The 25849-nt window shown below is 38.9% G+C and overlaps 2 protein-coding genes across 4 annotated transcripts in view; both read left to right on the top strand.

Moving 5' to 3' along the window:
* The window catches only part of ADGB (androglobin), a 162651-nt gene that overhangs the window by 83897 nt on the left and 52905 nt on the right, over positions 1 to 25849 (top strand). For all 3 annotated transcript variants that reach the window (XM_038526280.1, XM_038526278.1, XM_038526279.1), the window contains exons 17-23: positions 1980 to 2082; positions 4560 to 4701; positions 7509 to 7623; positions 11128 to 11295; positions 16335 to 16470; positions 17092 to 17229; positions 18945 to 19038. In XM_038526280.1, the coding sequence (XP_038382208.1) occupies positions 1980 to 2082; positions 4560 to 4701; positions 7509 to 7623; positions 11128 to 11295; positions 16335 to 16470; positions 17092 to 17229; positions 18945 to 19038 (896 nt within the window). The remainder of the gene's footprint in view (positions 1 to 1979; positions 2083 to 4559; positions 4702 to 7508; positions 7624 to 11127; positions 11296 to 16334; positions 16471 to 17091; positions 17230 to 18944; positions 19039 to 25849) is intronic.
* LOC102154590 (NADH dehydrogenase [ubiquinone] 1 beta subcomplex subunit 5, mitochondrial-like) lies at positions 24469 to 25135 on the top strand. Its single transcript, XM_038526281.1, has one exon. The coding sequence runs from the start codon at positions 24484 to 24486 to the stop codon at positions 25051 to 25053; it is 570 nt and encodes a 189-aa protein (XP_038382209.1). The 5' UTR covers positions 24469 to 24483; the 3' UTR covers positions 25054 to 25135.

Below are 25849 nucleotides of genomic sequence, written 5' to 3' on the forward strand. Positions count from 1 at the left end.
GCATTTCTAAATTCGTAATTATATTAAACAAAACAAAATCAATTCTTTTTTTTTTTATGATAGTCACACACACACAGAGAGAGAGAGAGAGGCAGAGACATAGGCAGAAGGAGAAGCAGGCTCCATGCACCAGGAGCCCGACGTAGTATTCGATCTCGGGTCTCCAGGATCACGCCCTGGGCCAAAGGCAGGCGCTAAACCATTGTGCCACCCATGGATCCCCCAAAATCAATTCTTAATTCCTTACACAGCCAATAAGCAAAATTCTGCTACCTCATATCTCCAAGTGTGATTCATCTGATTATGTTCAATCCTGAGCTTCATTGTATAAATTCACATTAAAAATGTTTGATTTATGAATAACTGAAGCACAAATAAATTCATTATATTTGATTTCAATTAGCATCTATTGAATTACATGCTATTCCTAAGACAAAAGCACATTTCTATGCTCTCTACCCCTTTCTGCTCCATTGGTGCTCAGTATGTAGGTGGGGCAGGGGACACCCAGAGGTGCCCTGTGCAGACACTAGACCAGGGTACCTCCCTGTGACCTCCAGGGTCATACTGTCCCCAAATTCTCAGACTCTCAAAAATAGCAGCAGATGAGCTCTGTGCAGAAACTCCTCCTCTGGCACGCACACTGGGCTGGCAACCCTCAGCTTCCTTCATAATTTTAGAGAGTGAATACTTGAGTGCTTGAAACAACCATCTTTATAACCAACATGTAGCAGCTAAAAGGAAACAAAAAAGATAAATGACAAATGCTTACTATTGAAAAATATTGGGGGAAGCAATCATTTAAAACATATTTATGTTGTCTGGAGCATTTCTAGCAATCTTGTCATACTTGATTAAATAACAAGGTTGCATTTTTCACAGTATCACTAGAGGTTTTTGTATCATATTTTAATTGTTTATTTAAATATTGTGTAAAATGATATGAAAGCTCTTAATGTATAATAGCAATGAAATTAATTTAACACACTTACCCTATGCCATCAGTCATTGAAACAGCAAGCAGTTGAGAGACAATAAAAGTACAATAGTTTCAAAGACCAGCCCTGTTGCTGGCCAATAGACAGACCTACTTTTGAGTCTCAGCTTTGCTACTTGCAAGCTCTGTGACCTTTCGCAGATTACTTATTCTCTTTGTGTTTCAGTTTCTTCATCCATGATTATAGATGTTAACAGTACCCATACAGGATGGATTGAGTTCATGTTCATGTAACCCTTATGTGGCTGTCCTTTAAGGGTAGTTCTGGTTTTACTCAGTACTCTCCTGCACCTTCAAAACAAAAATCCAGTCTGGTGCATTAATGTGCAATGGCTAGGGCAGCCACGGTGGCTCGGCAGTTTAGCGCCGCCTTCAGCCCAGGGTGTGATACTGGAGACCCAGGATCCAGTCCCACGTTGGGCTCCCTGCATGGAGCCTGCTTCTCCCTGTGCCTGTGCCTGTGCCTCTCTCTCTCTCTCTCTCTCTCGATTAGATAAATAAAATCTTTAAACAAATGTGCAATGGCTATATTTCTGAAGATCTTGTAAAAAAAGGGAAGAAAGTGTTTATATCACATACTGCCCTATAAAATACCTTAACACAACCCCATTAGACATTTCCATTCTCTGCCAAAGTTATCAGGAACCTGCATTCTCAGAGCACTGCTCAGCCATCAGCCCAGTCTCCTCCATTTGTTATTTCTGGAACAAGCATACTCCTTTACTTTGTTCATGAAGAGTTTTGACTCTCTCTGACAGAGCAGTCAGTTTCACACAGATCCTATAGACCCAGCTTCCATAGACTATTGCCAACATTTACCCAGCATGATTTTCTTTATATCATTAAAACTGTAAAGTACTTATTGTGGTGTCTAGAGCACAGTAGGTCCTCTATAAACGAGGTATTGTATTATTATTAAAGTGGCAAATACAGCATTGATAGACTAAATATTAAGTTCAATGATTCACCTGATTTCTTGCAGTTCTCAGATGAACGTGTATCCTACTATTTATTTGTGGATAGTCTAAAACCTATTGAACTACTGGTTTCCTTTTCTGCATTGGTACGATGGGGAGAATCTGGAGGTAAGTGAGATATGAGAAAATTATAGTCTTAAGCCCAGCTTACTTTCATTCAGTCTAGGGGAAATACAAGATTTTTTTTTCTTTTTGAAATACAAGATTTTAAAGCTCTGGATAGGAAACTATTTCCTCTCCAAAGTCTCTACAAGAGTCACCCTTATACCACCTTCTATGATGCTCTTGCTTCTCAGATATCATTGGTGATGCTCCCTCTTGCCACCTCTGCCTCTCCTTGTTCAGTCCTGTGTTTATGTCTCTGGCATGACTAGTCTCTCTGTGTTTCTTTCTACCTCTATACGTCATCATTCTTGGGTCTTTTAAAATCTATTGAAAAACATACATTCTTTCTTACCTGTGCATACATACACCTTACCTGTGTGCATCAGAGTAGCTGGATGCAACTGGAGGAAAAATAATCCTGTCAGCTAGCCCCACTTTCAACTGAGGGCTACACATTTCAAAGGGGCCCCTAAGTATGGCCACGCACATGGTTCCCTGGTTCATGCACTGCCCGCTCTTGTCCTCATGAATGACTATCTCAAACCTCCAGATTTCCCCAACCGTTGCTCTCATCCTCTTGCATTTTCAGGGGATGACCTTATTGCTATCTTCACTGGACAGATAGACAAAAATCAGGAATGACCCACCTCATCTTCCCATAAGGAGCTCTTCACAATTCTAGTCACCTTCCCTCTTGCTCTCATGGATGGACTGTTCTTGCTTCTCTCTGAGACCAGCCCCTTGAACATATGCATAAAACACCATTCTCTGTCCTGTTTTGTTAAAGTTAAATCTGTTTATTTAAAAACAGATCAAGAAACATTTTTTTCTTATCAGTCTATAGTTTTACCTATGGTTTGTTTTCAATCTTACCTGTAGTTTTATTTTTAATTAAGATAAACTTGGCTAAACAGATCACATTATCCATTTTAAAGAAAATATGGGGCAGCCCGGGTGACTCAGCAGCTTAGGCCACCTTCATCCCAGGGTGTGATCCTGGAGACCCGGGATCAAGTCCCATATGGGGCTCCCTGCATGGAGCCTGCTTCTCCCTCTGCCTGTGTCTCTGCCTCTCTCTCTCTCTGTGTGTGTCTCTCATGAATAAATAAATAAAATCTTTAAAAATATGCATAAATGAAAAGTTTTCTTTATTTTTGGTAAGTAAAATTCAAAATATTACCTCCTATTTTAGATGAAATAAATATTTTTACTGGATTTCCCAAGATCAATCATGTTTATCCTACGTGATCAAAGAAAAGCTATGGCTCATATAGAAAAAGCAAAGCGTAAACAGCAAAATCCAATTATCTATAATTCAAATTTATATTACCTGGCACTGTGGAGGTACCATAAATATTTGCTGAATGCTTACTATTAAATGTACTACCAACTTTGATCACTGGGACTATGATTTTCCACCCAGTTATAGCCAATGTTTTGAATGGTATCTAGTGTATAGTAGTAGACAATAAATATTTGTTGAGTAAACTTGCCAAACTTAATGGTTTAAGCTTAGTATATATACTAATAATAACTCCTAAGCCACAGCATGTCCTCAAACATTGAAATTCTATGTGCGTGGAGATGTTTCAAGTCATGTTGTGCCCTTATATCCTCAGCTTGAGTGTTATCTGGAAGTAGGGTAAAAATATAAGGTAAAATAATTCCTGAAGCTGTAATGTACACCAGAGTCACTATAGTTAATGACACTGTATTGTATATTTGAAAGTGGCTAAGAGAGTAAATCTTAAAGATTCTCATTAAAAGAAAAAAATTGTAATTGTGTGTAGTAATGGGTGTTAACTAAATTTTCATGGTAATCATTTAAAAATATATGCAAATACCAAATCATTATATGGTACACCTAAAATTAATACAATAACATGTGTCGGTTTTGTCTCAATTTTTTTTTAATTTAGAAAGTGTTTTGGTCTTAGCTACTGATGAGGAATAGTCTATGTTCTTCATTCATTTTAAGAGGAACATATAATGTTAAAATTAAATTTTTGTTCATTATTTGCTATTTCTACACATAGAGCTGAGAGTTAAAAGTAAAAACATAGATTAAACAATGGGATATTTCCACATTGCTTTGTCACTATCTTAGGAAAATCTATTATCCCATGTGTGGTGCTTTTCTTCCTTAAAACCGCATCTAGAGGGGCATTGTGATTTGTGCTCAGATGATTAAAGTGATGGGTTACTCCTATGAGACAGTCTTGTCTGTCCTCTTACTAACTCTTCTGTTCCTTGTTTCTTTATGTGACGGATTATTCTGAGGAGGAAAATAGGACAGAGAGGAAGACTTGAGTCTCACCTCAGTATTATTCCCAATAATTATTTACCCAGAGTATTTTCTCCAGGTTTTACGAGTATTTTCAGAAAACATCTAATTCCTGATATTATTATTATCATTACTAAAATGTTGTGAAGGCCAGCTAAACTTTCAGTTAAATTTTAACATTTTTCCCTCTTCCTAGCTTTAACAAAAGACAGCCCCCACATAGAGCCTGGATTGCTTACAGCTGAATCAGTTTCTTGGAAATCTCTGAAACCACGGGAACTTGTTAGGAAGATTCATACATATGCTACCAAGGCTACAGTGGTTCGCCTGCCTGTTGGGTACGGAGTGACTTTATTTTTCCCATATGAAGAATTTTTTGAAGCCTTGTAAACCATTGGCTACTACATACAATATGGGATTTAAGATATTGTCTCCTAAAGTGATTTTGTAAGAAACAGATCTGTTATTAAGATTCTTCAGAAAAATAATTCTATGAACAAATACATTGAAGAAATGCTGTTCAGTGAATCTTCTTTCGGGAGATTCATAATTGTCAAAGTTCGATAATTTCTTATGAAAGAATATGGCTTAAATCATCATTGCCGGGAATCCCTGGGTGGTTCAGCGGTTTAGCGTCTGCCTTATGCCCAGGGCGTGATCCTGGAGTCCCGGGATCGAGTCCCACGTCAGGCTCCCTGCATGCCTCTCTCTCTATGTCTTTCATGAATAAATAAATAAAATCTTTAAAAAATAAAATAAAATAAATCAGCATTGCCTAAAATTAATGTATTAAACAATCTTTTTGTTTTCTTGTAAATCTTATATTCCTTGGCAAGAAGCACTATGATATTTAAAAACAAATGGAGAAACATAGCATTTTTTTCCCTATGGTTTCTATTTTTTTAACCTGTGGTTTGTTTTTAATCTTACCTGTAGATTTATTTTTAATTAAGATTAACTTGGCTAAGCAGATCATGTTTTTCATTTTAAAGAAAATATGCATAATCAAAAAGGTTTTTTGATTTTAATAAATAAAATTCAAAATAGTACCTCCTGTTTCAGATGAAATAAATATTTTTGCTGGATTTCCCAAGACCAATCATGTTATTCCTATGTAATCAATGAAAAGCTATGGCTCTTAAAGAAAAAGCAAAGCCCACAGCAAAATCAAAGGCTGAAATAATGTGTGGCAAGCATCCAGTATTCCTAGAAAACATTAAATCTTAGAACTTCTTCAATATTTCTCACGTCAAAAAAAAAATATTTCTCACATCTACCCTAGAGAGATAGGGCCAGATAGGGTTTTCCAGGCGCAGCCAACACTGCTGCATCACACAGACCTCGAGCTTCTGATAAGACGGCTGGTTGGTGCTGGGCCCAACCCATGAAGGTTGGGAAGAGGCAGCAGGAATTTGTTAAAGGCAGCTGTTCCAGGCTCTTCCGTGTTTTTGCTGGCCAAATAAAGTATTTTGAGCACCACAATGGAGGAAATCCGGTCAGCCAAATGCAGAGCTCAGACTTCACTAAGGGCTTTTCTTCAGCTTTTACTTGAATGTTGACATAGAATAGATACCTGGATGGAGAACTCCTGGTTGTCCTACTGCCTGCTCTGCCTTGCACTGTGGTTATCAATTTTGCTGACATCAAATGTAGGCAGGTACTAGTAGTAGGCTCACAACGTTTGACCTCGACTGGTTTTTCTTTTTTTTTTTTTTTTTTTTAATTTTTATTTATTTATGATAGTCACACACAGATAGAGAGAGAGAGGCAGAGACACAGGCAGAGGGAGAAGCAGGCTCCATGCACCGGGAGCCCGACGTGGGATTCGATCCCGGGTCTCCAGGATCGCGCCCTGGGCCAAAGGCAGGCGCCAAACCGCTGCGCCACCCAGGGATCCCTCGACTGGTTTTTCTAAGTTATTTTGTACATTTTTCAGCAGCGAAACCAAACTGGGTCTTCAGCTTTATCCCCATTTCTTATACGGGAAGAGCCTTTATACAACTGGACACATTTTGGTTTTTCCTCATTGAGAATTTTAACCCTTTTGTATTCTTTCTACAATAATTTGTAAACATATTTATTTTTACTTTTTTTCTTTTTTGTTTTTTTACTTTTCAGGCCGAATATTTTATACTGCACTTATTTGTCAAAATAAAGATTCTCACTTAAAAAAAAAAAATAAGGCCCTATTTTTTTTTTTTCTTTTGCAAACATCTTTATTAATCTTGTATAAAAATAAGGTCCATGGAGAGTTCCCGGAGCTAAGGGTGGAGCACGAGGTTGCACTTTATAAGTTAAAGGCCAGGCTCCGGCTGAGGCTAAGTATGGCTATTAGAGGGTGAAGGGTGCTGCAAGCAGCATTTGGGGGAGCAGCCGGCGATGCTGCACCTCCACCACGCCCCTTCGCCCCCCCCATCCCCACACCCACCACCTGGGGTGGGCCCATCTCAGAAGGTGGCAGCGCCAGAGGGGGTCGCCCAGGCCCAGCCGAGCTGAGGGCCACCTTCCTTGGCATAGAGAGATTATCCCAGAAGTCATTATTTTGAGTACCCCTCCATCAAGACAACCAAGAACAGGGAATAATAAAGATATATATATATATATCTTTCTATCTACGTGTTTCCCCACAGTATCTAACCTATCAGCATGAATGTTTTGTTTTGAACATATGCTAAGTGCTATGTAACTGAGGGGAAATGAATGTCCCTGCTCTAAATGATACCACAACCTGATAGAAGAGACACAAACAACATACATAAAATTATGCATTTGTGAGGAAATGACTATGAAATGACTCTGAAATCTATAAAGCCCTGTAGCACCATGAATTATTGTTGTAGGGAAAAATCGGGACTTAGTCTCCTGCAATGTGACTGCAGTGTGGGAAGATACCTCCATCATGTGTAAGTTTGTCATTCAGTGTAACCATTTTATGTCCTATATAAGTAATACAATAATATTCCATGATCTCTGATGATTCTTTCAGAGTGCTAATTCAAAGGTCTTTATCCTGTCTGTGTTAAAGAATTCAACTCTCACTAACCTTTGACTTCATTTGAGCATAAATTGTCACCAAACAACTAATAGAGGCAAGGACTACAACAAAGGTGCCCATTGGTCCTCATATATTTTCCATTGTCTTTAGGAGACATATGCTGCTTTTCACCGCATACTCCCCCATAGGGCATTCCATACACCTCTGCAGCATGGTGACTTTTGTCATTGGAGATGAAGATGTTGTACTACCCAACTTTGAGCCAGTAAGTATGCAAGCAACTGTGATTCTTTTTTTATATGTGCCTTATTTTCAAAGATTTTTTTTATTTTCAGATTTTGATCTAAGTCATATTCCTGTTTTTTATTCAACTTGTCCATGTTTTTACTTTTTAAAACTAATAAGTTTTCTATAAGAAATTCTATAAGTATTCTATAAGAAATTCCCCCAAGTGACATGTACAATAAATAAGTTAAACTCTGCAGGGATACAAATAAAATAAATTTAGTTTTCTCCAACAACTGCCTCTGCTCTGTGGAATCCCCTTTCACATCTGTTAGAATCTCAGTTAAGTCTCCTAGCATATTGGTCTTTGGGAATAGAAGATCAGTACAGTCCTTTTCATTACAGTTTAAAATGTGGTATCATATGGTCCTTTTACCCCTTCCTTGTCCTAAGGAATTTGGAGTGTTTGGGATTCGGGGAAAGAGGATCCATGGAAAATTCTGTCATTCTTGTTTATCTCCTCTTCTCTTGGCCTCTTCTTAGTGTCTCTTGCTCCTCTGTTCTGACAGGGTCTGAAGGAAGAAGCAAGGTAAATAGTCCCAGCATCTCCCCTGAGGCCCTGTCTTGGTTTTAGATGTCATCCACAAGACATCTTCTTTAGATATGTGGGCCTCTGCCTTTTTGGAGGCCAGTTTGCATGGGGCATTCCCACTACACAGTTCAGTTTTACACCTCCTCCAAACCCATCTCCATGTAGCACAGCCTCATATTAATAAGGCAGGATCCTCTTAGCCAGTCAGTAAATCTCTGGGTTAATATAGCAACAAGATGGCTCAGGAACAGCTCTCTTTGCTAATGTTGCTGTGGCCCAGAAATGCTCAGTCATGGATTCTTGCCTCTTCAGACAGTGGTTGTGCAGGATTCCCCATGACTGCCTCCTCTCTGCTGTGCTGTTTCTCACCAGTCCTCTCCCTCCTGCTCAATAGAAGGAAGATCAGTAAGCCCACCTTATAAGTACATGTCTCTTATTCCCTTAATTATATTTATCCTGATTATTTTAAATTCTTGTTTTATCTTTTCTTCATTTTCTTTAAAAAAAAAATTCTGCTTTAGGTAGTATGGATTATCCAGTTTGCTTCTTTCTTTAGGTGATTTGACTTCATAGGTGTCTACTTACTTTGGTCTGTGAACTCATCTTTCCCTGGGGTTATCAATTCCTCCATCTTGTAAAAATGATTGAGGCTGGGGTGCAGGGGTAACTCAGTGGTTGAGAGTCTGCCTTTGGCTCAGGTCGTAATCCCAGGGTTTTGGGATTGAGTTTTGCATGGGGCTCCCTGCAGGGAGCCTACTTTTCACTCTGCCTATGTCTCTGCCTCTCTCTCTCTTTCAAGAATAAATAAATAAAATCTTGAAAAAAAAAATCCTTGAGGCTGAAAGTCAGACCCTATTATTCTTCAGTCCTAATGAAGAAGCAAGAGGAGAAAAACTAGTCCAAGAGCAGAGAGACTCAAGCTCCTCAGAGCTGCACGTGATCACTTTCAGAGTTGCTGCTTGACCAGACAACTTTTCTGGTCATGGTTTCACCTCAGAGAGAAACACCATTGAGAGAGGCTTTTTCTAGGCTTTGGGAGGTTGAGAAGAAGGTCATAGAATGGTAAATGCATTAAGGGGACAAGTCAGTTGCATCTGTCTTCATTAGCTCACCCCAGCAGGGAATCTGTACTATTTACACATAGCTGCTGGGCCATTCCTCAAAATTTCTGCAGGGAACCAAGGAGCAATGATGATGCCATAGTGCTCCCTAGGAAAGGAGCAAAAACAGTTTTACAAAGTTTTGTTCCAACTTCACCCTCTTAAATGCTGTCTCAAAGCACCCTCTGCTCTGGGCAGCCACTCCTCTATCCATTAATTACCTACCACACACCAACCAAAATAACCTACAAATTCCTCAGGGTTCTTTTTCTCCCTTTCTCTCTCTTTCTCCCCACCACCCCCCACTGACTCTCTTTTTGGTTTTGACCTACAGATTTGCAATTTGATATCCAATTTCTTTTTTTTCACCAGTTTTATTGAGGTAAAGTAGGCAAATTAAATTTTAAGTTATATAAACTGGACATTGTAGTGATTTGATATACATAAACATTGTAAAAGGATCCCTACCATCTAGTTATTAATAATTAACATAACTATCACCTCACATACTTACCTTTTTTTTTCTTGGTGACAGCGTTTTTTTGGTAACATTTGAGTTCTATTCCCTTAACTGTATTGTATAATACAGTGCTATCAACTATAGTCACTATGGTTTACATTTAGATCTTCAGACCTTATTCATCTTATTGTTGAAGGTGTATATCTTCTCACTAACCTTTCCTTATTTTTCCCACGCCCAAGTCCCTGACAACCATTCTACTTGTTTTTGAGTTTGTTTATGTGTTTGTTTTTAAATATTCCACATATAAATGATATCATGCAATACTTGTTTTTCTCTGTATGGTTTATTTTACTTAATGCCTTCAAAGTCCATCCATCTATATTGTAACAAATGGTAGGACTTCCTTTCTTCTCATGGTTAAATAATATTCCATTTTGTGTGTATGTATGCATGTATATATATATATATATATACACATTATGTATATATATGTATATATTCAATATATACACACATACATACATACACACTACAACTTCTTTATCCATTCATCCACTGGTGGATACTTAGGTTGTTCCCATGTCCTGGCAAATGAGTATAATCCTGCAATGAATATGGGGGTACAGCTATCTCTAATGTCCTATTTTCATTTCCTTTGGCTATATACCCAAAAGTAAGATTGCTAGATTAGATGATAGCTCTGTTTTTTATTTTTAAAGATTTTTATTTATTTATTCACAGAGAGAGAGAGAAGCAGAGACACAGGCAGAGGGAGAAGCAGGCTCCATGCAGGGAGCCCGACATGGGACTCGATCCCGGGTCTCTAGGATCATGCCCTGGGCTTGAAGGCAGAGCTAAACCTCTGAGCCACCCGGGCTGCCCTCTGTTTTATATTTTTTGAGGAACTTCCATACTGTTTTCGGTATCCCTGTCTCCTTTTTTGCTTTTATTGTTTCCTCAGAGTCAATAGCAGTCCCAGAAGCAGGAGGGAGCCAGTTCACTTTCTTGTCTTTGTAATCTTTATCATTGTCTCCCTGAACTCTTCACTATCAGCTCTCCACTCCTACTAACTTTTGTCAAACTAATTCCTAGACACCCTTCAGAACTAAGTCTGGGTATTAATACTGTAGAGGAATTTCCCCTGGCTCCCAATGTGAACTAGGTGTTCTTTCCATGTGTTTCCACTGCAGCAGGAATCATATCCCTTGTTTTATATTGTTGAGATCACAGCCCCTAGCAAAATGCCTTGATCAAGCAAACACTTCATAAAGAACTATTGAATCAACTATATAGAAGTTTAATATATTAACAGAAATTAAATTTTTGTCAGCTTAATTAGACTTAAATTTTTAAAAAAGTGAATCTGGCTGCTATGTTTTGTCCTCACAGGAGAGCTACCGATTTACAGAGCAGTCTTTAACAATTTTGAAAGCTGTTGGAAATGTGATTGTTAACTTCAGAGATAAGGGTAAACTGTCTGTGGCTCTGAAGGATTTACAAACAGCTCACTACCCTATACCCCTCCAGAATAAAGAACTAACTGCACAGCACTTCAGGGTAAGCATGTTCAAGTTATGATGTTCCTAGAAGGATAATTTCTGTTTGAAAAAAATATATATCTTATATTAGGTAATCCCCAAAATTTAACCATTAAAAAGACTTACATACACTTCAAAGAGAAGGAGAAAGAACTTGAATTGCAAGTTTTCTAAAGTGATATCTAAGAAAAGGGGAGATAAAGTGTCTCTTCCTTTATTTTCCATAGAGAGAACTAAGCCTTGCTTTTGAAATTTGTATCTGCTCACCTAGAGCATGAGTAATCTACAAGAAATACCTGCCATGATTTATTCTTCAACCAATCTGATTGCCTCCCTTAAGTGAACTCTGTTATCCATTCTTCAAGGTGAGGCTCTAGATAGCTTAAGATGGTGTTCACAAGCTCTAAAAATAAGCAAATAATTAAATCATCATATGACAAGAAGGCTCTGGTCTCCACTGCTACAGCTGGCCCTCAGGCCATAGCTGGTATTCAACATCTCTCTCCTCTACCAGCCATTTTAGATTTCCCCTTCTTCCAACCAAAGCTTCAGCTGTTCTTGTTGCCTGGTGGGTGACCTAAACCTTCAATCCTGATGAGCACAACACCTTGATTGCCTTACTCTTTCTAGGCCATGATTAATCATTCACTGCTGAAGCACCAGGAAGTGTCTCAGCAAATTCAGGCATGATTCTTCCTGTCCCATCATGCAGCAGAAACCCTAGTACCTCATGACAATCAGGGTAAATTCTCCCCCCACACCAATTATATTAGTTTCTTTTTTTTTCCTATTTGTATACCAGAATGAGGAGCTCAAAGCAACCAGGGATATATCATAACTTAGGTTTACTGTAAATCATACTGTGTTCCCAGATGGAAACATTCCTTGACATCCATCCCCAGGAATTAGGTCCTCCAATTTAGCAAACTACCTTTTGGGACAGAGAACACTGATTATTGCAAATGGACCACTGGAAATAATGGTGAGAGATATCCATCCTACTTCCAATTTTTGAATCCTAGGCCTGTATGACTTAGCTTTTACAGATACAACACTGCATGTTGGTTTCTGGTTCTGTTCATATATACTGTGCCCCAGAAGATACTGTGTCAGTTCTGTCAGGTGTCATCTTCAGGTTGGCCTCTTAAATGAGGATTTTATATGCCATTCCAATTTACCAGGAATTCTAGCAATTATTTTTTTAAGTTTTTAAAAAATATTTTATTTATTTATTCATGAGAGACACACACAGAGAGAGGCAGAGACCCAGGCAGAGGGAGAAGCAGGCTCCATGCAGGGAGCCTGATGTGGGACTTGATCCCTGGATGCAGGATCATGTCCTGAACTGAAGGCAGACACTCACCACTAAGCTACCCATGCATCACCCCCCCTCCTTTTTTAAAAAAAGATTTTATTTACTTATTTAAGAGAGAGAGAGAGAGAGAGAGAGGGAGAGAGAGAAAGGACAAGCACAAGCATGGGAAGGGGCAGAGGGAGAAGTAGATTCCCCACTGAGCAGGGAGTCTGATGGAGGCTCAATCTAGGACCCTGGGATCATGACATGATCCAAAGGCAAATACTTAACTGACTGAACCACCCAGGTGCCCCTTTATCAATTGTGTCTATGGTATATATTAGGACCATTGAATCCCAGACATTCTCCAGTGGTTAAGTCTTTTCTGTATAATGCGACCCTTGGTCCAAGGGAGTGTTAGGCTGAATATGATGTTTGTAAATCAGATTTTCTGTAACCCCTTGGATAATGATGCTGGCAGAGGCATCAAGGAAAGAGAAAGCAAACTTGTACTTGAGGTATGTGTCAATGCTAGTGAGGACAAATCACTACCCCTCCTTGAAAGAAGCCCACCAACATAAACTTGCCACCAAGTGGCTGACTGGAATCCCCAGAGGATGATATCATATTAAAGTTTCTGCTACTGACAGCTAAGCCTGGGTGAAAGAGCCCAAACTATTGGAACCCTTCATAATTCCTGTCCTTGCCACCCTGTTTACTTATGCATGAGTCTGTTGTCCCTAGGCCAGATCTAATATGTAAGGTACCTTTGTGCATTGCATAAAAAGGAGCTATTTTGGCCGTGAAATACTTTTATATTTTTAAATATTTTTATACTTTTTAAAAAAGATTTTATTTATTTATTCATGAGAGACACACACAGAGAGAGAGAGAGAGAGAGGCAGAGACACAGGCAGAGGGAGAAGCAGGCTCCATGTAGGAGCCTGATGTGGGACTTGATCCCAGGTCTCCAGGATCACACCCTGAGCTGAAGGCAGGCACTAAACCGCTGAGCCACCTGGGCTGCCCTATACTTTTATATTACATAGTTATGTGACATTTCTTCAGAGCTACATCCCATACATTGATAGATTCCAAATTTGTCATAAATCCAGATGGATCTAGTGCAGCATACTATAAATATCCCATAGATAAGGATTCTTTCACTAGAAAATAACATTAGTGTGTTTTCTTGGAGCTCTTTCATTAGCATGTTTACAACAGAATTGGACCAGGTGATCTTTTTTTGTTTCCTGGGATGCTCAAATCTCTTACAGATCTTTCTCTTCCTTTGGATCCCACTTAAAGCTGATGGCCTTCTAAGTCACTCAATAAGTGCATTAGAATAATATTCCCCAAAGCAGAATATACTATCACCAACTCCGGGGAGGACTATTAAGTATTGGTCTCTTTTTTTAGTTGCAGTGTCTTATGTTTTACATTTGAGAGGATATCCCAGCATGCCTAGTCCTCTGGATCCCTAAAATCTCCACTGATGTGGTGAATCCATGCATCTGTTGCAGGGATTAATACCCACTCTCTAGCATGCATGTGTGTTAATCAGGAAGTCAGAGTAATGGCCCCTTTCTGCTCACAGGTCTGAGTTCACTGCTGTCATCAACAGTCACATGTAACCCAGAGTGATGTAACATCAACATGATCAAGGACTCTGAGCACTTAAATGTAACACAGAGTAGGAAAATTAACGTAATCATATATTTTTCTTATTTTTATCTTAGATGTTGAAACATTTTACTAACATGTCACAGAAAACACATCTAACTGATTAAAGTCATAACAAGGAGCTGGATGTGTTAATTTATTGTAAGGATATAGGGAAATCTTGACACCTAAAGATAGGAATGACTCAGTGAGGAACTTCAAAGAGGGGATAAACAGCCCTTAGAACTTATCTTCTTCATTTTCTTTTTCTCCTTATAGACTCCTAAGTTCATATCATAGAAAAACTGACTCCTGACTTATATCAATTTCCCATATGAGGCCAGCTTAGAAATTCTTGATCCTGATTTCAAGTTATTCAACCAAAGTAATGATTTGCTCAGCTTGGGTTAGGTGGTTGCTTGCAGTTTTACTCACCATTGTTAGCTAATGGGGCAGTTACAAATATAGATTATGAGATTAGATCCCTGTCTCTAAACATATGGGGAGGGGTGAGGAATAGTCAGAAGATGTGCACTAAGCAGGAAGTACAATGGTCATATGCCTTTGAAGGGCACTGGATTTCACCATTCTAGGATGCACATTTGTTTTCACACTTTAACATCAGAAGGAAGTCAGAGTGTGTCTTTTAATTGGTGATTCTTTACAATCATTGTTGGCCAGGTGGCCTTCAGGATTCTCTGCACACACATGGACTTGTTCATAGGGTTCGTATTGTCACTGCTTCAAAAGAAATATGTATATAGTTTGACAAATGCCTCGTCTTTGTGGGAGAGAATTAAATGACATTATAGAGCCTCTCAAACATGAAAGGACGGGGATTTTCCCTACACTGGACTGACACCACCCTATCCCCCCCAGGGCACAGGGACAGAGAGAAGAAGAGCAAGTAGCTGGTTAAAAATCACCTTACTTAAGTGATGCCCCTGGCACCTTACATCATCCACCAAGCACATTACTCCCTTTGGACAAATAAATAACTAAAAGTAAGATAGCAGCAATGTGCTGAGACTTGGTCATTATTTTAGTGGTATGACTGGATAAATGGAATCCCTCAGTGTTTCAAGATAAAAACCATGAAAAAACTTGGAATAAGGAGTATGTGTTCTGGTTCTAGTCTAAGAACCTTCCATGTGTCCTCTTTGGTAGGATCAGGAATGAGCCAGCACCAGCACCTACTGAATAGGGGTGGTGGCTTGAGCAGCACCCCAGGGATGAAAGAGCACACTTCAGGCCATGAAGCATCTTCAAAGCTTGACAACACAAATGACAAAATTATATAGGAAAATACAGATATTAAGTCTTTTCAGAAAGTGATTTGCAAGAGTAAGAGTTTGAATATGAATGTTTTCAGAATACTTAACCAGCTTATGTAGCTTATTTTATTTTTTCATGTATGTTTAAGTGTGTTGTATGATGAAAAAGCTCTGTCTAAATAAACCCCAAAGAGCTTTTTCAGTGGGAAGTAAATACTCATAGATGAAAATAAGAAAGTGATAAAAAAGTATAAATAGTGTATTTTCTTTTTGGTAACACATGAGACAATAGTGTGTTTTATGGTGGATGGCATTTTAGAACCAATGAAATAAAGAATTTAACTTGCGTTAGCATAAAGCCATATTTTTCATCTCACTCTATCTCTTCAACCAGTTATATTCTGATTGAGCATATATTATAAACATTGTTGTAGTGGTTAACTTTTATTAATTTAGAAATAGGAAGATGAGAAATAATTCTGGTCTCCTGCTGGGTGAGTGAGACTTTGAGGTCTTCTGTTATATCATGCATCTGAGAAATATGCATTTTTATTTTTAGAGTATCTAAAGGTCTTTAGAGCTTCTCTGGTCAGGTAATGTTGTTTTCTTGGTTTAAAAAATGTACTAACGTTGGGCAGCCCCGGTGGCGCAGCGGTTTAGCGCCGCCTGAAGCCCCGGGCGTGATCTGGAGACCCTGGATCGAGTCCCACATCAGGCTCTCTACATGGAGCCTGCTTCTCCCTCTGCCTGTGTCTCTGCCTCTCTCTCTCTCTCTCTCTCTGCATCTCTATGAATAAAAAAATAAAAAATGTATTTTATCTTTTTCAGGTTTTTCACATTTCTTTATGGCGCTTATTGAAAAAAGTTCAAATAACAAAACCTCCTCCCAACTTTAAATTTGCATTTCGTGCTCTGGTTTTGGATTTGGAGTTGCTCAATTCTTCCTTAGAAGAGGCTTCTTTAGGTACTGAATAATTTTAGATATTTGTTCAACAAAGGACTTTCTAGCCTTATGTAAGATAAGCAAGCTCAAAGTTTTTGTGGAGTAGGTAGTCTTGGACTATACCAACAGGTGGAGAATTCAAGCTGTGCTCTGGAAAGCCCACAGGCTCCAAGGATCTGCCTGGTGTCCCCAAGTTCACATATTTCTAGGGAAGCCCAGAATATCCCTGTTTTATTTGTTTTTGCCCTGAAAGACTATGAAAGTCACTAACACTTATGTATGATTTGAGAAATTCTGGGAAGATCTTCAGATCCATGTAACTCCCCTTTATTCCTCTCCATAAGCTCTATTCATGCAGTTTTAACAACTTCTTTCAATTTTGAAGGAAACCCTTTACTACTCTCACAGAAGAATTAATAGTAGCTCACTCAGGTGTCAATATGTAGTGTTTCCTTTCTCCAGAATATTTAAATTCCAAAAAAGGACCACTTGCAGAGCACAATATTAAATATAAAGATAAATCTGTCATAGTGGCACTTTATATGTCAGGGGACTTCAGAAGTTAAAGGCATTGAAAGCTGGGGAAAGGATTAAATACTTTAACTTAACTTTCAGTTCCAAGCTTTGTTTTTTTCTTTCCAGCGGAATGGGTGGATGTTAAATATTGTCTACCAGTAAGTGATAAAGAATATTTTCCTGAGGAGGTAGCAGCTGCAATTAAAATTCAAGCCATGTGGAGAGGGACTTATGTCAGATTGCTTATGAGAGCTAGAATACCAGGTATCATTTTCCAATCATTTATAAGATGAACCTTGTGTATGTAAGGGTGAATATTTGTGTGCTAAAGAAAAGCATTTTGGAATTATTTTACTTTATTATTTGGCTAATTCTTTTTAATTCTATAAATATTGAAATTCCTTGAGGTCAGAATGAGTGTCAGCACACTCACTCTCTGTTCCCAGAATGCTTGGCAGAGTAAGCACACAACAAATTTGTGCTGAAGAAATAATGAATCAGTGAATGATCAGCTATGTTTTCCCAATCTATCATGAGTCTTTAAAAACAGGGAACCAATGTTTCCCTCTATGTATCTCCAATGTCTAGTAGAATGCTACAGCAGTCAGCTTTAGCTAAGTCATGGATATTTTTGCATCTCTAGACCATTTTTCAAAGAAAGAAATGAAGGAATGAGTAAAAGAATGAATGAGTTGAATGAAAGAAGCTTTCATGTGTCCATGTGTCATATATTTAGAAAGCACAGAATGCATTTGAAAGCTATTCTATCTATGAAGTCAAATTATGAGTGCATTTTCTCAAATTATTTTCATATATAAAACTATTTTTGTGAAAAAGTTTTTGTTTTTATCAGCTTCAAATTAAACACTGCAGAAGCAAAAATTATAATCATTTTCATTCTGCAAGTTTTGTTTCATAAGGAAAGTCTTATTTCCAATAAAATTCTTTGAATTCTGTTGGAATTTTTCAAAATTCTTTGAATTTTGTTGTTAAGTGTCTCTTTTTGAAGTAGTTAATGAGAATGATCAAAATGTTTGTCTCAGCAGTGAAAACTCTAGACACACAAATATAAAATAAGTAAACTGCATTGGATAGTTGTGTGATAGAAAAATTTACTGTTGCTTGATTTTGATATTATTCTATTAGAAAAAGTAAATATAGATTTATCAAATTGAATATATATTAAAATATACTTTTTGTTGTCCACATATGCTGTAAAAATTATATTTAAACAATGATTTTTTTAGAAACAAAAACTTGAATAACTTAATAATGTTTTTAATAGTATTTGCATTTCTTTCACTCAGCGCATATTTATTGAATAACTTGTGTGCACAGCATTGTTCTAAATTCTGACTTTATTGAAGTCAGTTAAACTGACAGAGTTTCTGCTTTGATGAATCTTGTGTTCTAGGATGCTAGGCATATGATAGACAAGTAAATATTTTGAGATATCAATTTCAGATACTGGTAAGTACTATGAAGAAATTGAAATAGAGTAAGTAGGGAAAAATTAGTTTCTGGCATATTAAATTTGAGCCACTTACTATGGATTTGTATTTTTCTTACCAAATCATCTACTCCTAAACCAACATGGATTATGGGATTGAGCCATTGGTTTTTAGAAAAATTGGATGAATTGTTTTTTTCTGGCGTAAGAGCTTTCATAAGGAACTTTTGGTGTGATTAAAGATCCCCTGTTGTGAACTCTTTGATGAGAATCTTCAATTAGAACAACACTTTATGATTTTTAAACTGAAGATGAAGGGAAACAGCATAAATTAGTGAACAGAGCTCTCGACCAGAAGTTTATAATTGCTTTATATTTTAAACATGATTTTGCTGTGATCAAAGCCCATGACTTTGGATATCACCTTGTGAATTTCAGCTTCCTTATCTGCAAGGGGAGGGCTTTGAACAAAATGATCTTTCAGGCATCTTATAGTTTTTACGTTGCTATTTTTAATTATTATTTTCAGACACAAAGGAAAATTCCAGTGTTGCAGATACTCTTCAAAAAGTTTGGGCTATATTGGAACTGAATATAGAACAGTATGCAATTTCTCTCTTAAGGTAAAGTAGTATAGTGAAATTTCTTATTGCAGTGTCTTGGTATCCTTCAAGTTCCTTTCACGTGCTACCACATTCACTGACTTTTCCTAGTCACTGCAGCTAGAAATACACTGCTTCTGAACTCCCACAATATTTTATCTGAAACATTTCTATGGTACTTATTAATTTGATTGAACTAAAATTCTAAGCCAAAAACCTCTGAGAAGCAGAGCAAAATTCATTGAAGTCTTATAGTGCTGAGGTGACCAAGGTCAGAGTTTAGGACCCGCTAGGGGAGGGGATTCCAGCAAACATGATTGTCAGTTGAATCCCTGGAGGGTAACTCTAGAATCAGGGGTAAACTGGAAGTAGATTGAGCATTAGCAAAACTGACCTGTAGCCACAAACCATGTCTGAGAGATAGGATAATCTGAACAAAACTAAGAGAAGCTATAAATCATAAATTACATATGTATATATACACACAGATAAGTAAAAGATGCAGAACCTCTGGGGATGTTGGAGTTGGAAGATAAAATCTCAAAACATAACTAATGGAAATGCCAAAGAAAATAAAGAATAAGGAGAAAACAGATCAAAAGTTTAGATTAAGAAAACACAGTCAAAGGGAAATTTTAACATAAGTGAAGATTTTAACAACTGAAATTAAATAGTGGGTTTAACAGCAGATTAAGTCATAACATAAGAAGAGATTGGTGAACATGGAGGTAGATCAGTAGAAAAGTATCCATACTGAAGTATAGGAGAAAATGAGTGGGAAATCAGAAAGCAGCCTAAGGGCTGTATGGAATACACTCAGAAAGTCCAATATTATCATTATACCCTCAGACTGTAAAAAAGATAACTGAAAACTTTCCAAAACTGGTAAAATACATCAACTTATGTTTTCAGGAGACTGCATACAAACTCCATGAGGAAAAGATAAAAAGAAAAGTACACCTAGGTTCATTGCCATCAAACTACAAAAAAAAAAAAAAAAAAAAAAAAAAACAAAGGCCAAAATAAAAACCTTCTAGGCCCTCAGAAAAAAATAATGCATATTATCTTCAAAGGGCAATCAATAAATAGCTACACATAGGAGTAAATTCATGAGGCATAATGTAGAAGTTGGGTATAAGGTTTTAAAAAGTTCTAAGGTTATAGCATTATTTCAGAAATGGTAAAAGTAATAATTTAGATGAAACTCTAACTGGGAAGGTATCCTTTTTAGCAAAATATTCACAAACTGGTTAATGAATTTAGGAAGAAATAAGATTAATCTCACAAATCTTTTAGAGAACAGAACCGATTCATAATCTTGATTTAAAAAATTCAACAAGAGGGGATCCCTGGGTGGCGCAGCGGTTTGGCGCCTGCCTTTGGCCCAGGGCGCGATCCTGGAGACCCGGGATCAAATCCCACATCGGGCTCCCGGTGCATGGAGCCTGCTTCTCCCTCTGCCTGTGTCTCTGCGCCTCTCTCTCTCTCTGTGACTATCATAAATAAAAAAAATATTAAAAAAAAAAAAAATAAAAAATAAAAAAAAATAAAAAAAAATAAAAAATTCAACAAGAGCAATAAGAAAATGAAATTGAAAACCAGTCACCTACTTGAAATCACAAACCAAGCACCTTTTAGATAGATGCCAAAAATATGTAATAAAATATTAGCAACTGAAAATTGGAATTAAATAAAAAAGATAATGCCTTGTAATCAAGTGGGTCTCCCATTCCCAATTGTGGTTTAGCATTGGAAAATTTGCCATTTTAATTCAGTACATTAACAGGGAAAAGGAACAAATCATTTGGTCTTCCAGATAGATTCTGAAAAAAGCATTTGACATAATTTAACAAAAATTCAAAATTAATTTGTTTTTGTTTTTAGAAAATTTGGACTAGAGAAATCTTTCATTAATATGTTTTTGGTATCCAGTATTTTCAAAACTTACTACAAACATGATTAGTGGTGAATTTTGAAAGCTTTTTCTTAAGTTTAGAAATGAGACAAAAATGTCTACCTGACAGCTTCCATTCACAATAATCCTGGAATAAGAGGAGGCGGTGCAGGATGGAGGAAGAGCAGGGTCCCCAAGTCACCTGTCCCCACCAACTTGCCTAGATAACTTTCAAATCATCCTGAAAACCTCCGAATTCAGCCTGAGATTTAAAGAGAGAACAGCTAGAATGCTACAGTGAGAAGAGTTCGGGCTTCTATCAAGGTAGGAAGACGGAAAAAAATAAAGAAATAAAAAAACCTCCAAGGGGGAGGGGCCTGCGAGGAGCCGGGCTAAGGCCATGCGGCGAGAGCCCCCAGGACAGGAGAGCCCAGGCCGGGAGAAGCAGGAGCTTCACCAATCTTCCTGGATGGAAAGGGGCTCGCCGGGAGCTCGGGCAGGACCCCGGGGGGGGGGGGGGGGGGAATGCCCTGAGGCTCCCAGAGCACTAACAGAGCATCTGCGCCCGGGGGAGAGCGGCCACACCCCGCAGCGGAGCTCCCTAAAGGGCTGCAGGGCGCTCCCGCCGGGCCTGGAGCAGCTCGGAGGCGGCTCCACACAGAGGGGGCTGCGGGCCGGGAGCGCGATCCAGCAGCGCAGGCTCCGGAGCCCAGGGCGCCAGGGGACACAGCCCAGGATCTAGTGCTCCCCTGCCACCCCCGGGACAGGCGGAGGCCGGGAGGGCACAGGACAGTGAGGACGCTCCTGCCCCCAGCGGCCCCGAGCTGTGTAGAGCAGCGCCCCCCGCCCTGGAGCGTCAGGCCCCCGCAGACCCAGAGACTGCGGTGGTTGCTGCTGGAGCTGACTCCAGGGCTGGAGAGCTGGCCGCTGCCACTGTTGCTGTTCCTCCTGGGACACCTTGTGCCTGGGACTGAGGGGGGCCGCCAGGGAGCAGGGGCCTCATAGGATAAACAGCTCCCAATGATCCGTGCACCTGGCAGGGGGCAGGGCAGCTCCCCCAGGTGCACACACCTGAGAATCAGCACAGCAGGTCCCTCCCCCAGAAGACCAGTTGGAAGGACAGGAGAAGAGCAAGTTCTTGACTGAGCAGCGCAGGAAAGTTCAAGGGAAAGTCTAGGGACTTACAATATATAGAATCAGGGGATACCCCTCCTTGTTTTTTGTCCCCTCCCTTTTTTCCCCCTTTTTCATTCCTTTTTCCAGTACAACTTGTTTTTAGCCACTCTGCACTGAGCAAAGTGACTAAAAGGAAGAACTCACCACAAAAGAAAGAATCAGAAACAGTCCTCTCTCCCATAGAGTTACAGAATTTGGATTATAATTCGATGTCAGAAAGCCAATTCAGAAGCACAATTATAAAGCTACTGGTGGCTCCGGAAAAAAGCATAAAGGAATCAAGAGACTTCATGACTGCAGAATTTAGATCTAATCAGGCTGAAATTAAAAATCAATTAGAGATGCAATCCAAAATAGAGGTCCTAAGGATGAGGGTTAATGAGGTAGAAAAACGAGTGAGTGAAATAGAAGACAAGTTGATGGCAAGAAAGGAAGCTGAGGAAAAAAGAGAAAAACAAAAGATGAGGATAGGTTAAGGGAAATAAATGACAGCCTCAGAAGGAAAAACTCTACATTTAATTGAGGTTCCAGAGGGCGGCGAAAGGGACAGAGGTCCAGAAAGTGTATTTGAACAAGTCATAGCTGAGAACTTCCCTAACTTGGGGAGGGAAACAGGCATTCAGATCTAGGAGATAGAGAGATCCCCCCTAAATCAATAAAAACCATTCAACATCCTGACATTTAATAGTGAAACTTGCAAATTCCAAAGATAAAGAGAAGATCCTTAAAGCAGCAAGAGACAAGAGATCCCTAACCTTTATGGGGAGAAGTATTAGATTAACAGCAGACCTCTCCACAGAGACCTGGCAGGCCAGAAAGGGCTGGAAGGATATATTCAGGGTCCTAAATGAGAAGAACCTGTAGCCAAGAATACTTTATCCAGCAAGGCTCTCATTCATAATAGAAGGAGAGATAAAGACCTTCCAAGATAGGCAGAAACTGAAAGAATATGTGACCACCAACCCAGCTCTGCAAGAAATATTAAGGGGGCCTCTGTAAAAGAAAGAGGAAGTCCAAGGAAGCAATCCACAAAAACAGGGACTGAATAGGTATTATGATGACACTAAATTCACATCTTTCAATACTAACTCTGAATGTGAATGGGCTTAATGATCCCGTCCAAAGGTGCAGGGTTTCAGACTGGATAAAAAAGCAAGACTCATCTATTTGCTGTCTACAAGAGACTCATTTTAGACCTAAGGACACCTACAGCCTGAAAATAAAAGGTTGGAGAACCATTTACCATTCAAATGGTCCTCAAAAGAAAGCAGAGGTAGCCATCCTCATATCAGATAAAGTTTATCCTAAAGACTGTAGTAAGAGATGAAGAGGGACACTATATCATACTTAAAGGGTCTGTCCAACAAGAGGACCTAACAATCATGAATATTTATGCCCCGAGTATGGGAGCTGCCAAGTGTATCAATCAATTAATAACCAAAGTTAAGACATACTTAGATAATAATACACTTATACTTGGTGACTTGAATATAGCTCTATCTACAATCAGCAGATCTTCTAAGCACAACATCTCCAAAGAAAGAAGAGCTTTAAATGATACACTGGACCAGATGAATTTCACAGATATTTACAGAACTTTACATCCAAACGCAATTGAATACATATTCTTCTCAAGTGCACATGGAACTTTCTCCAGAATAGACCACATACTGGGTCACAAATCAGGTCTTAACCAATACAAAAAGATTGGGATTGTCCCTGCATATCTTCAGACCATAATGCTTTGAAACTAGAACTCAGTCACAAGAAGAAATTTGGAAGGAATTCAAACACGTGGAGGTTAAAGACCATCCTGCTAAAAGATAAAAGGGTCAACCAGGAAATTAGGGAAGAATTAAAAAGATTCATGGAAACTAATGAGAATGAAGATACAACTGTTCAAAATCCTTGGGATATAGCAAAAGCAGTCTGGATGGGGAAATACATCACAATACAAGCATCCATCAAGAAACTGGAAAGAACTCAAATACAAAACCTAACCTTGCACCTAAAGGAACTGGAGAAAGAACAGCAAATAAAACCTTCATCCAGCAGAAGAAGAGAGTTAATAAAGATTCGAGCAGAACTCAATGAAATAGAGACCAGAAGAACTGTGGAACAGATCAACAAAACCAGGAGTTGGTTCTTTGAAAGAATTAAAAGATAGATAAACCATTAGCCAGCCTTATTAAAAAGAAGAGAGAGAAGACTCAAATTAATAAAATCACGAATGAAAAAGGAGAGATCACCACCAATACCAAGGAAATACAAATTATTTTAAAACTTACTATGAGCAACTATATGCCAATAAATTGGGCAATCTAGAAGAAATGGACGCATTCCTGGAAAGCCACAAACTATCAAAACTGGAACAGGGTCAATTGCCCAGAGTAGCCATGGCGGCCATGAGTATACTGCAGCGGGCTTCGGTCACTGCAGTGGCCACTTTGTCGGGCCGCGGGCTCTGTCCTCGTCTTGGATGCGGGGGTTTCCTCACCCGTGGCTTTCCGAAGACTGTCGCTCCTGTGCGACACAGCGGAGACCGTGGGAAAAGACTGTTTATCATCAAACCTTCTGAATTCTGTGACAGGCGTTTTTTGAATTTAATGAAATTCTACATTTTGTTGACTGGGATTCCAGTAGCAATTGGCATAACTTTGGTGAATGTATTTATTGGTGAAGCTGAGTTAGCAGAAATTCCGGAAGGTTACATCCCAGAACACTGGGAGTATTTTAAGCATCCTATATCAAGATGGATTGCCCGAACTTTCTTTGATAGCCCTGAAAAGAATTATGAAAAAACAATGGCTATCCTTAAAATTGAAGCTGAAAAGGCTGATTTACGGTTAAAGGAGCTGGAAGTGCTAAGGTTGATGCGTGCAAGAGGTGATGGTCCCTGGTATCAGTATCCAACTGTTGATAAGGCACTGATTGATTATTCTCCAAAAGCAACTCCTGGTAACTAATCTTTTACTTCTCTAATACAAACTGTATTCTCTTTAGGGGAAAAATCAATAAATATATTCTGTATTTTTGTTCACATGAAAAAAAAAAAAAACTGGAACAGGAAGAAATAGAAAACCTGAACAAGCCGATAACCAGGGAGGAGATGGAAGCAGTCATCAAAAACCTCCCAAGACACAAAAGTCCAGGGCCAGATGGCTTCCCAGGGGAATTCTATCAAACATTTAAAGAAAAAACCATACCTATTCTATTAAAGCTGTTCAGAAAGATAGAAAGAGATGGAATACTTCCAAACTTGTTCTATGAGGCCAGCATCACCTTAATTCCAAAACCAAAGACCCCACCAAAAAGGAGAGTTATAGACGAATATCCCTGATGAACACAGATGCGAAAGTTCAACAAGATACTAGCCAATAGGATCCAACAGTACATTAAGAAGATTATTCACCATGACCAAGTGGGATTTATCCCCGGGATGCAAGGCTGGTTCAACACTTGTAAAACAATAGATGTGATTCATCATATCAACAAGAGAAAAAACAAGAACCATATGATCCTCTCAATAGATGCAGAGAAAGCATTTGATAAAATACAGCATCCATTCCTGATCAAAACTCTTCAGAGTGTAGGGATAGAGAGAACATTCCTCAGCATCTTAAAAGCCATCTACGAGGGGATCCCTGGGTGGCACAGCGGTTTGGCACCTGCCTTTGGCCCAGGGCGCGATCCTGGAGACCCAGGATCGAATCCCACATCAGGCTCCCGGTGCATGGAGCCTGCTGCTTCCTCTGCCTGTGT

This window comes from Canis lupus, chromosome 1 (genome assembly GCF_011100685.1).
Source record: "Canis lupus familiaris isolate Mischka breed German Shepherd chromosome 1, alternate assembly UU_Cfam_GSD_1.0, whole genome shotgun sequence".
In the NCBI taxonomy this organism is placed as follows: Eukaryota; Metazoa; Chordata; class Mammalia; order Carnivora; family Canidae; genus Canis; species Canis lupus.

Coding starts and splice junctions, on each gene's coding strand:
- LOC102154590 (XM_038526281.1), top strand. CDS start 24,484: ATGGCGGCCATGAGTATACTGCAGCGGGCTTCGGTCACTGCAGTGGCC.